This window comes from Oncorhynchus gorbuscha, unplaced genomic scaffold, assembly GCF_021184085.1.
Source record: "Oncorhynchus gorbuscha isolate QuinsamMale2020 ecotype Even-year unplaced genomic scaffold, OgorEven_v1.0 Un_scaffold_1600, whole genome shotgun sequence".
NCBI classification, from domain to species: Eukaryota; Metazoa; Chordata; class Actinopteri; order Salmoniformes; family Salmonidae; genus Oncorhynchus; species Oncorhynchus gorbuscha.
Genome location: NW_025746332.1, coordinates 28,662 through 41,297, shown reverse-complemented (window position 1 = coordinate 41,297; position 12,636 = coordinate 28,662). Strand labels below are relative to the sequence as shown.

The window sequence follows — 12,636 nt, the reverse complement described above, 5'->3', positions numbered from 1 at the left end:
GATCAGAGCAGTAGACAGAGCAGAGACAGAGAGAAGGATAGATCAGAGCAGATAGACAGACAGAGAGAGAGAGAAGGATAGATCAGAGCAGTAGACAGACAGTAGACAGAGAGAGAAGGATAGATCAGAGCAGTAGACAGAGAGAGAGAGAAGGATAGATCAGAGCAGTAGACAGAGAGAGAGAGAGAAGGATAGATCAGAGCAGTAGACAGAGAGAGAGAGACAGAGAGAGAGAGAAGGATAGATCAGAGCAGTAGACAGAGAGAGAGAAGGATAGATCAGAGCAGTAGACAGAGAGAGAGAGAAGGATAGATCAGAGCAGTAGACAGAGAGAGAGAGAAGGATAGATCAGAGCAGTAGACAGAGAGAGAGAAGGATAGATCAGAGCAGTAGACAGAGAGAGAGAGAAGGATAGATCAGAGCAGTAGACAGAGAGAGAGAGAAGGATAGATCAGAGCAGTAGACAGAGAGAGAGAGAAGGATAGATCAGAGCAGTAGACAGAGAGAGAGAGACAGAGAGAGAGAGAAGGATAGATCAGAGCAGTAGACAGAGAGAGAGAGACAGAGAGAGAGAGAAGGATAGATCAGAGCAGTAGACAGAGAGAGAGAAGGATAGATCAGAGCAGTAGACAGACAGAGAGAAGGATAGATCAGAGCAGTAGACAGAGAGAGAGAGAAGGATAGATCAGAGCAGTAGACAGAGAGAGAGAGACAGAGAGAGAGAGAAGGATAGATCAGAGCAGTAGACAGAGAGAGAGAAGGATAGATCAGAGCAGTAGACAGACAGAGAGAAGGATAGATCAGAGCAGTAGACAGAGAGAGAGAGACAGAGAGAGAGAGAAGGATAGATCAGAGCAGTAGACAGAGAGAGAGAAGGATAGATCAGAGCAGTAGACAGAGAGAGAGAGAGAGAAGGATAGATCAGAGCAGTAGACAGAGAGAGAGAGAGAAGGATAGATCAGAGCAGTAGACAGAGAGAGAGAGAGAGAAGGATAGATCAGAGCAGTAGACAGAGAGAGAGAGAGAGAAGGATAGATCAGAGCAGTAGACAGACAGAGAGAGAGAGAAGGATAGATCAGAGCAGTAGACAGACAGAGAGAGAGAAGGATAGATCAGAGCAGTAGACAGACAGAGAGAGAGAAGGATAGATCAGAGCAGTAGACAGACAGAGAGAGAAGGATAGATCAGAGCAGTAGACAGACAGAGAGAAGGATAGATCAGAGCAGTAGACAGACAGAGAGAAGGATAGATCAGAGCAGTAGACAGAGAGAGAGAAGGATAGATCAGAGCAGTAGACAGACAGAGAGAAGGATAGATCAGAGCAGTAGACAGAGAGAGAGAAGGATAGATCAGAGCAGTAGACAGAGAGAGAGAAGGATAGATCAGAGCAGTAGACAGACAGAGAGAGAGAAGGATAGATCAGAGCAGTAGACAGACAGAGAGAGAGAAGGATAGATCAGAGCAGTAGACAGACAGAGAGAAGGGCAGATCAGAGAAGCAGAGGGGATGGAACACAGTACACTGCCAGGGTGGAAATGTCAATGTGTCACGCACGGATAAAGTGACACTGTCTGAGTGAACATCTCTCTGAGACGGTGTGTGTGTGTACTGTGTGTGTGTGTACTATGTGTGTACTGTGTGTGTGTGTGTACTATGTGTGTACTGTGTGTGTGTGAGAGAGAGTACATACCAGTGTGTCCTTCACTTAAATGCCAGACAACTTTCCACTGGCTTACCTGCTCATGTCATTTCTATACCACTGGGCCAAATTGTAGAAATTAATAGACCGATTAACTCATATATATATATAACACACACACAACCAGTTGAAGTCGGAGGTTTACATACACCTTAGCCAAATACGTTTTTCACAATTCCTGATATTTAATCCCAGTAAACATTCCCTGTTTTAGGTCAGTTAGGATCACCACCTTATTTTAAGAATGTGAAATGTCAGAATAATAGTATGAGAGAATTATTTATTTCAGCTTGTATTTCTTTCATCACATTCCCAGTGGGTCAGAAGTTTACATACCCTCAATTAGTATTTGGTAGCATTGCCTTTAAATTGTTTAACTTGGGTCAAACGTTTCGGGTAGCCTTCCACAAGCTTCCCACAATAAGTTGGGTGAATTTTGGCCCATCCCTTCTGACAGAGCTGGTGTAACTGAGTCAGGTTTGTAGGCCTCCTTTCTCGCACACGCTTTTTCCATTCTGCCCACATATTTTCTATAGGATTGAGGTCAGGACTTTGTGATGGCCACTCCAATACCTTGACTTTGTTGTCCTTAAGCCATTTTGCCACAACTTTGGAAGTATGCTTGGGGTCATTGTCCATTTGGAGACCCATTTGCGACCCAGCTTTAACTTCCTGACTGATGTCTTGAGATGTTGCTTCAATATATCCACATAATTTTCCTACCTCTTGATGCCAACTATTTTGTGAGGTGCACCAGTCCCTCCTGCAGCAGCACCCCCGCAACATGATGCTGCCACCCCCGCAACATGATGCTGCCACCCCCGCAACATGATGCTGCCACCCCACAACATGATGCTGCCACCCCCACAACATGATGCTGCCACCCCCACAACATGATGCTGGCCACCCCCACAACATGATGCTGGCCACCCCCACAACATGATGCTGCCACCCCCACAACATGATGCTGCCACCCCCACAACATGATGCTGCCACCCCCACAACATGATGCTGCCACCCCCACAACATGATGCTGCCACCCCCACAACATGATGCTGCCACCCCCACAACATGATGCTGCCACCCCGTGCTTCACTGTTGGGATGGTTTTCTTCAGCTTGCAAGAATCCCCCCTTTTCCTCTAGATATAACTAGACCCATCTAACTAGACTACACCGATCTATACCACTAGACTACACCCAGCTATACAACTAGACTACACCCATCTATACCACTAGGCCCTAGATATAACTAGACTACACCCATCTATACCACTATGCCCTAGATATAACTAGACTACACCCATCTATACCACTAGGCCCTAGATATAACTAGACTACACCCATCTATACCACTAGGCCCTAGATATAACTAGACTACACCCATCTATACCACTAGGCCCTAGATATAACTAGACTACACCCATCTATACCACTAGGCCCTAGATACAGCTAGACTACACCCATCTATACCACTAGACCCATCTATACCACTAGACTACACCCATCTATACCACTAGACTACACCCATCTATACCACTAGACCCATCTATACCACTAGACTACACCCATCTATACCACTAGACCCATCTATACCACTAGGCCCTAGATACAGCTAGACTACACCCATCTATACCACTAGACCCATCTATACCACTAGACTACACCCATCTATACCACTAGACCCTAGATATAACTAGACTACACCCATCTATACCACTAGACCCTAGATATAACTAGACTACACCCATCTATACCACTAGGCCCTAGATATAACTAGACTACACCCATCTATACCACTAGGCCCTAGATATAGCTAGACTAGACCCATCTATACCACTAGGCCCTAGATATAGCTAGACTACACCCATCTATACCACTAGGACCTAGATATAACTAGACTACACCCATCTATACCACTAGACTAGACCCATCTATACCACTAGACTAGACCCATCTATACCACTAGACCCTAGATATAGCTAGACTAGACCCATCTATGCCACTAGGACCTAGATATAGCTAGACTAGACCCATCTATACCACTAGGACCTAGATATAGCTAGACTAGACCCATCTATACCACTAGGACCTAGATATAGCTAGACTAGACCCATCTATACCACTAGACTAGACCCATCTATGCCACTAGGACCTAGATATAGCTAGACTACACCCATCTATACCACTAGACCCTAGATATAGCTAGACTAGACCCATCTATACCACTAGACCCTAGATATAGCTAGACTAGACCCATCTATACCACTAGACCCTAGATATAGCTAGACTAGACTCATCTATACCACTAGACCCTAGATATAGCTAGACTAGACCCATCTATACCACTAGACCTAGATATAGCTAGACTAGACCCATCTATACCACTAGGACCTAGATATAGCTAGACTACATCACTAGACCCATCTATACCACTAGACTAGACCCATCTATACCACTAGACTAGACCCATCTATACCACTAGACTAGACCCATCTATACCACTAGACTAGACCCATCTATACCACTAGACTAGACCCATCTATACCACTAGGACCTAGATATAGCTAGACTACATCACTAGACCCATCTATACCACTAGACTAGACCCATCTATACCACTAGACCCTAGATATAGCTAGACTAGACTCATCTATACCACTAGACCCTAGATATAGCTAGACTAGACCCATCTATACCACTAGACCCTAGATATAGCTAGACTAGACCCATCTATACCACTAGGCCCTAGATATAACTAGACTACACCACTAGACCCATCTATACCACTAGACTAGACCCATCTATACCACTAGGCCCTAGATATAACTAGACTACACCACTAGACCCATCTATACCACTAGACTAGACCCATCTATACCACTAGACCCTAGATATAGCTAGACTAGACCCATCTATTCCACTAGGCCCTAGATATAGCTAGACTACACCACTAGACCCATCTATACCACTAGACTAGACCCATCTATACCACTAGGCCCTAGATATAACTAGACTACACCACTAGACCCATCTATACCACTAGACTAGACCCATCTATACCACTAGACCCTAGATATAGCTAGACTAGACCCATCTATTCCACTAGGCCCTAGATATAGCTAGACTACACCACTAGACCCATCTATACCACTAGACTAGACCCATCTATACCACTAGACCCTAGATATAGCTAGACTAGACCCATCTATTCCACTAGACCCTAGATATAGCTAGACTACACCACTAGACCCATCTATACCACTAGACTAGACCCATCTATACCACTAGACTAGACCCATCTATTCCACTAGACCCTAGATATAGCTAGACTACACCACTAGACCCATCTATACCACTAGACTAGACCCATCTATACCACTAGACTAGACCCATCTATTCCACTAGGCCCTAGATATAGCTAGACTAGACCCATCTATTCCACTAGACCCTAGATATAGCTAGACTACACCACTAGACCCATCTATACCACTAGACTAGACCCATCTATACCACTAGACTAGACCCATCTATACCACTAGACTAGACCCATCTATTCCACTAGGCCCTAGATATAACTAGACTAGACCCATCTATACCACTAGACTAGACCCATCTATACCACTAGACCCTAGATATAGCTAGACTAGACCCATCTATACCACTAGACCCTAGATACAGCTAGACTAGACCCATCTATTCCACTAGGCCCTAGATACAGCTAGACTAGACCCATCTATTCCACTAGGCCCTAGATACAGCTAGACTAGACCCATCTATTCCACTAGGCCCTAGATATAACTAGACTAGACCCATCTATACCACTAGACCCTAGATACAGCTAGACTAGACCCATCTATTCCACTAGACCCTAGATATAGCTAGACTAGACCCATCTATACCACTAGACCCTAGATACAGCTAGACTAGACCCATCTATTCCACTAGACCCTAGATATAGCTAGACTAGACCCATCTATTCCACTAGGCCCTAGATACAGCTAGACTAGACCCATCTATTCCACTAGGCCCTAGATATAGCTAGACTAGACCCATCTATTCCACTAGACCCTAGATATAGCTAGACTACACCACTAGACCCATCTATACCACTAGACTAGACCCATCTATACCACTAGACTAGACCCATCTATACCACTAGACTAGACCCATATATTCCACTAGGCCCTAGATACAGCTAGACTAGACCCATCTATTCCACTAGGCCCTAGATATAACTAGACTAGACCCATCTATACCACTAGACCCTAGATACAGCTAGACTAGACCCATCTATTCCACTAGGCCCTAGATATAACTAGACTAGACCCATCTATACCACTAGACCCTAGATACAGCTAGACTAGACCCATCTATTCCACTAGGCCCTAGATATAGCTAGACTAGACCCTTAGGACCACATTGGCTGGCTATATAAATGATGGTTAACACTGATACTGCTTGACTGCCCACACAGAACTCAATGTTTTTTGTAATGACACGTGATGTGAGATACTCAACAGTTCCCAAAGCCACTCTACAATCATACAACCTCGAGGTCGTAGCAGGTCCATCCATCTCACACCAGGTCTCATCCCTACAGAGAACGGGATGCCATTTTAAGAAGGACGTCTAAGCTGTTCCATCCATTGTCTACAAAACATTCCGGCTCCGTCTGTAGAACTCCAGAATAGAACCCCGCTGGGAATGTCTTCTGAAATCAAACACACACCACCATTCTACAATCTCGTGGCTAAAATGATGAAGTAAGTTAGTTAGGTCGGCCGCACCATAAAGGGGCAGAGCCTACAACAGTGTTGCCACTAATGGGTTCCATCTATCCATCTCTAGAAAACTAAATTAAATGTGGCGGTTTCCAGGACACTGATAAAGCCTAGTCCTGGACTAAAAAGCACTTTCAATTGGGATTCTCTAATGAGCTTGCTTTTTAATCCAACGCCTAATCACTATCCAGGAAACCACCCCCAAGGGGTATGTCAGTTCTGCCATGAACAGACACAGGTCTGAAAGAGTCTGGTAGCAACACGCAGGAGTCTGGTAGCAACACGCAGGAGTCTGGTAGCAACACGCAGGAGTCTGGTAGCAACACGCAGGAGTCTGGTAGCAACACGCAGGAGTCTGGTAGCAACACGCAGGAGTCTGGTAGCAACACGCAGGAGTCTGGTAGCAACACGCAGGAGTCTGGTAGCAACACGCAGGAGTCTGGTAGCAACACGCAGGAGTCTGGTAGCAACACGCAGGAGTCTGGTAGCAACACAGGAGCAGGAGTCTGGTAGCAACACGCAGGAGTCTGGTAGCAACACGCAGGAGTCTGGTAGCAAACAGTCTGGTAGCAACACGCAGGAGTCTGGTAGCAACACGCAGGAGTCTGGTAGCAACACGCAGGAGTCTGGTAGCAACACGCAGGAGTCTGGTAGCAACACGCAGGAGTCTGGTAGCAACACGCAGGAGTCTGGTAGCAACACGCAGGAGTCTGGTAGCAACACGCAGGCCTACACTTCTTAGGAAAGTGTAGGAGCATGTTGAAGGAAGGTGTAGGGCAACAAGTTTGTCAAAGGCCCCAGTGCAGTTTGTCAAAGGCCCCAGTGCGGTTTGTCGAAGGCCCCAGTGCAGTTTGTCAAAGGCCCCAGTGCAGTTTGTCAAAGGCCCCAGTGCAGTTTGTCAAAGGCCCCAGTGCAGTTTGTCAAAGGCCCCAGTGCAGTTTGTCAAAGGCCCCAGTGCAGTTTGTCAAAGGCCCCAGTGCAGTTTGTCAAAGGCCCCAGTGCAGTTTGTCAAAGGCAGTGCAGTTTGTCAAAGGCCCCAGTGCAGTTTGTCAAAGGCCCCAGTGCAGTTTGTCAAAGGCCCCAGTGCAGTTTGTCAAAGGCCCCAGTGCAGTTTGTGCAGTTTGTCAAAGGCCCCAGTGCAGTTTGTCAAAGGCCCCAGTGCAGTTTGTCAAAGGCCCCAGTGCAGTTTGTCAAAGGCCCCAGTGCAGTTTGTCAAAGGCCCCAGTGCAGTTTGTCGAAGGCCCCAGTGCAGTTTGTCGAAGGCCCCAGTGCAGTTTGTTAAAGGCCCCAGTGCAGTTTGCCCCAGTGCAGTTTGGGGCACTATTTTTAAAGGCCCAGTGCAGTTTGTTAAAGGCCCAGTGCAGTTTGTCAAAGGCCCAGTGCAGTTTGGCTAGGGGGCAAATGTTTGGAAAAATAACGTTCCCAAAGTAAACGGCCTATTTCTCAGGACCAGATGTTAGAATATGCATATAATTGACAGATTAGGATAGAAAACACTCTAAAGTTTCCAAAACTGTCAAAATTTTGTCTGTGAGTTAAACAGAACTGATATTGCAGGCTAAAACCTGAGGAAAATCAAACCAGGAAGAGCCCCTGTTTTTGAAACCTCTGTTGTTATGCATCCCTATTGCCAATTTAAAGGGATATCAACCAGATTCTATGGCTTCCCTAAGGTGTCAACAGCCTGTAGACATAGTTTCAGGCTTTTATTTTGAAGAATGAGAGTGAACGACCACATTGCGTTAGTGGATAGGTGGGGGCTCTCAGAGTGAGTTGTGCGCAAAAGAGAAAGGCGGCCATTGTTACTCCCGGTCCTAGTGAAAAGCCAACTGTCCCGGTTGATATATTATCGAATAGATATTTGAAAAACACCCTGAGGATTGATTATAAAAAAGTTTGACATGTTTGAGGACATTATGGATATAATTTGGAATTCGTCTGCGTTGTCGTGACCGCTCTTTCCGGTGGATTCCTGGGATAACGCACCAAACTAACAGAGGTATTTGGATATAAAAAATATCTTTATGGAACAAAACATTTGTTTTCTAACTGGGAGTCTCGTGAGTGAAAACATCCGAAGAGCATCAAAGGAAAACGATTAATTTAATTTCTGCTTTTCTGATTTGTGACCAAGTTACCTGATGCTAAGTGTACTTATTGTTTTGTTGAGCGATCGATAAACTTACACAAACGCTTGTATTGCTTTCGCTGTAAAGCATCACTTCAAAATCTGAGACGACAGGTGGATTAACAAAAGGCTAAGCTGTGTTTTGCAATATTGCACTTGTGATTTCATGAATATTTTCTAGTAATATTATTTGACTGTGGCGCTATGCTATTCAGCGTTGCTGATGACAATGATCCCTGATCCGGGATGGATGGTTCAGAGAGGTTAATCCAATTGAGAATCTGTGGTATGACTTAAAGATTGTTGTACACGAGCGGAACCCATCCAACTTGAAGGAGCTGGAGCAGTTTTTCCTTGAAGAATGGACAGAAACCCCAGTGGCTCGATGTGCCAAGCTTATAGAGACAAACCCTAAGAGACTGTCAGCTGGAAAAGGAGGCTAAACAGAGTATTGACTTTGGGGGAGGCACGCTCCAGTTCAGTTTTTGTCTTATTTCTTTCACAAAAAAATATTTTGCATCTTCAAAGTGGTAGGCATGTTGTGTGATTTTACAACCCTCCCCCAAAACCTATTTTAATTCCAGGTTATAAGGCAACAAAATATTAAAAATGTCAAGGGGGGTGAATACTTTGACAAACCACTGTACATCAAACAACATACAACAATCTTACCCACAATCCCCAGAGAGAGAGAGAGAGAATAAAACAGTTTGCTTGAGTGTAGGGTGTTATTACATAACTGTTCCAGAGCCATGAAAAAGATTGAGAAATGAAAGAGTTGAGCAACGGACCAACAGTAGAAGAGGTTCAACTTTAAAACATGGTTAGAATCCTGGTAGACAGGCTACTGTTGAAAACGTTTTTTAAAACATGGTTAGAATCCTGGTAGACAGGCTACTGTTGAAAACGTTCTTTAAAACATGGTTAGAATCCTGGTAGACAGGCTACTGTTGAAACGTTCTTTAAAACATGGTTAGAATCCTGGTAGAGGCTACTGTTGGTTCTTTAAAACATGGTTAGTCCTGAGAAACTGTTGAAACGTTCTTTAAAACATGGTTAGAATCCTGGTAGACAGGCTACTGTTGAAAACGTTCTTTAAAACATGGTTAGAATCCTGGTAGACAGGCTACTGCTGAAAACGTTAACTTACCAGACTGGAGCGATCGTATCCTCAGCAGATTCACTGTGTGTGCGTTTCTTACTCCTACCGTGCTGTGTGTGTCCAGTATGTGTGTGTAACCGTGTGGAGAAGCGTGGTAGCGCTGTGCTTTTCAACAGCTGCACTACAAGGTCATTGGAATGAGTCAGTGTGAAAACATGGGTTCTACTGCCACCTAGTGGTGAACGGGAGAAACAGCAGCTCTGTAAATGACCGTTCAGGAATGTTGGCGCAGGGCCAGAGCAAAAGCCTCCACACGCAAAGGTGAGATAGAGAACCAGGAGTAGCCTTTTCAAATCAGAGGCTGTGCTGGATGGATGTCTGCTGTTTCTCCTTCTCTAACATACCTGACCCATATTTATGAACCCAGCTCCTGGTGTTAGAGTAGGGCTGGAGCAAAAGCCTGCAGTTGCCGTGTGAAAGGCGGAGGAGAGCCTTTGAAGTGATGCAAGCGCTTTGGGGGTTAAATGATTGGAATGACGTTTGGAATTTGTGGAACAAACATGCTTGCATACATGGAGGCATTTATGTATATATAATACTCTTATAGTTTAAACGAGATTACCCCTGATACAATACCACTGGACATGAATCATAACTTTGTTGCATTTTCTAATGATGCTTTTAGAGTAGTGTCAGACCAAAGAAATGTTACCAGCTTCGCTTCTCTCAACAGCGCAATTAACTACATTGTAGTGACATGAACCCAACACTTAACGACCTCGTCAAGAGGTTTGGACCTCTTTACGTAACGTTTACGTTACGTTTGATTTGACCAGATTTCGAGTCCCAATCGGGGCCACCCCCGAATTTGCTACGATATCTAAGTTACATCTTTACAAGATGCCCATCTTTAAATCAGTAAGAGAACATTTCAAACTTTAGCCTTAAGTCTTGGATCGATAAAAGTAGAGACACCATTTTTCTGACTCGTTGAGTGATTGTGCTGTAACATTGTTACAAAACCAACTCACCGGTTCCGGAACCTGCGAAGCGTTCCTGCCTTGTTTTGATCGCAGGTTTCTTCCGTTTATTGTTAAGATTATCGATGTGTGTCTCCGAATAATAAGGAGAACCGGCACGTGAATTCAGCAACTCCGGGTTCATCACGAGCATGCCGTGGTTGGACGCACAGAAAGCCGGTAACTCTTTAGGCAGCGTCAGTAAACTACTTGACAGTCGTGACGCCGCAGGACTTTGATGATACATGGCGATTGCAGCGTTTGCAGGTGGTGGTTCCGTCTCTTTTTCACCGGGGCTTTGCCCACCTGTGGGGTAATCACTGTTCATCTCCCTGTGTACGTACATGTCGCAAATCAAATTACCAGTTAAAAGATATTCAAAAACGATGTTAATTTCTCTTTGGTAGTCTTGAGCCGTATGAGATTGGGCAAAAGGCGACACCTAATGTCTCCAGCTTCAGAAAAAGGACTCTTTCGTAACTAGGGACTCCGCTTCTCCTTTCATAATAACAGAAAGAGCTGCCAAGCAGGTTTGGGTGTCACTTAGTACAGAGGTTCTGTAACCACTTCTGATTCTGAAAGTAACATTACTCTCTTTACACTGGCAACCATATAAAACGCTTATCGTGGTACTTGTGAAAAGTCAAGGAATACAATTACATTTTAAAATCCCTAAAAATAAATACTGCATGGGTTTTAGTTGAATTTGCTTCCGCCTTGATCACACCGACAGTGTTAGGCATGTTTTAGTACACTGTAAGTACCCTCGTGTCCAATGGAACGTTGCGTTTGCCTTGCAGTGCGTTCTTTGTTGCGCGCACGGTGACGTAGGCGTTGACGGCTTGACAGAAATGGTAGCAGAAGGTGAATGTTGAACTTTTGTTGCACACATATCCAGATGATGCTTCGTACTAATATGCGCTCAGTGTGATCAAGGCATTAGTCCTCTATCACAGGGTTTCTGAACTCGGTCCTTGGGTCCCCTCCTTGGTGCTCGTTTTGGGGGTTTTCCCCAGCAATACACAACTGATTCAAATAACCAACTCACATCAAGCTTTAATGATTTGAATAAGCTGTGTAGTGCTGGGAAAAAAACTAAACGTGCACCCAGTGGGGAAACCCTACTCTATTGGGTACACAGCCTCCTCTCCCTAGTTTACTACCTCTAGCTGTGTGTTTCATCACCCTTGTGCTCCAACACAGCCTCCTCTCCCTAGTTTACTACCTCTAGCTGTGTGTTTCATCACCCTTGTGCTCCAACACAGCCTCCTTTCCCTAGTTTACTACCTCTAGCTGTGTGTTTCATCACCCTTGTGATCCAACACAGCCTCCTTCCCCTAGTTTACTACCTCTAGCTGTGTGTTTAATCAACCTTGTGCTCCAACACAGCCTCCTCTCCCTCTAGTTTAACTACCTCTAGCTGTGTGTTTCATCACCCTTGTGCTCCAACACAGCCTCCTTTCCCTAGTTTACTACCTCTAGCTGTATGTTTCATCACCCTTGTGCTCCAACACAGCCTCCTCTCCCTCTGGTTTACCACCTCTACCTGTGTGTTTAATCACCCTTGTGCTCCAACACAGCCTCCTCTCCCTAGTTTACTACCTCTACCTGGGTGTTTCATCACCCTTGTGCTCCAACACAGCCTCCTCTCCCCTGGTTAACTACCTCTAGCTGTGTGTTTCATCACCCTTGTGCTCCAACACAGCCTCCTCTTCCTAGTTTACTTCCTCTACCTGTGTGTTTCATCACCCTTGTGCTCCAACACAGCCTCCTTTCCCTAGTTTACTACCTCTAGCTGTGTGTTAAATCACCCTTGTGCTCCAACACAGCCTCCTCTCCCTAGTTTACTACCTCTAGCTGTATGTTTCATCACCCTTGTGTTTCATAAAGCACCTAGCATCTCAA

The 12,636-nt window shown here is 45.0% G+C and overlaps 1 protein-coding gene across 1 annotated transcript in view; it reads right to left on the bottom strand.

Moving 5' to 3' along the window:
• The window catches only part of LOC124023344 (nocturnin-like), a 35,405-nt gene extending 24,308 nt beyond the window's left edge, over positions 1-11,097 (bottom strand). Inside the window, exon 1 of the mRNA XM_046337856.1 lies at positions 10,744-11,097. Within this exon, the coding sequence (XP_046193812.1) occupies positions 10,744-11,077 (334 nt within the window). The 5' untranslated portion in view covers positions 11,078-11,097. The remainder of the gene's footprint in view (positions 1-10,743) is intronic.
• Positions 11,098-12,636: the final 1,539 nt, after the last annotated feature.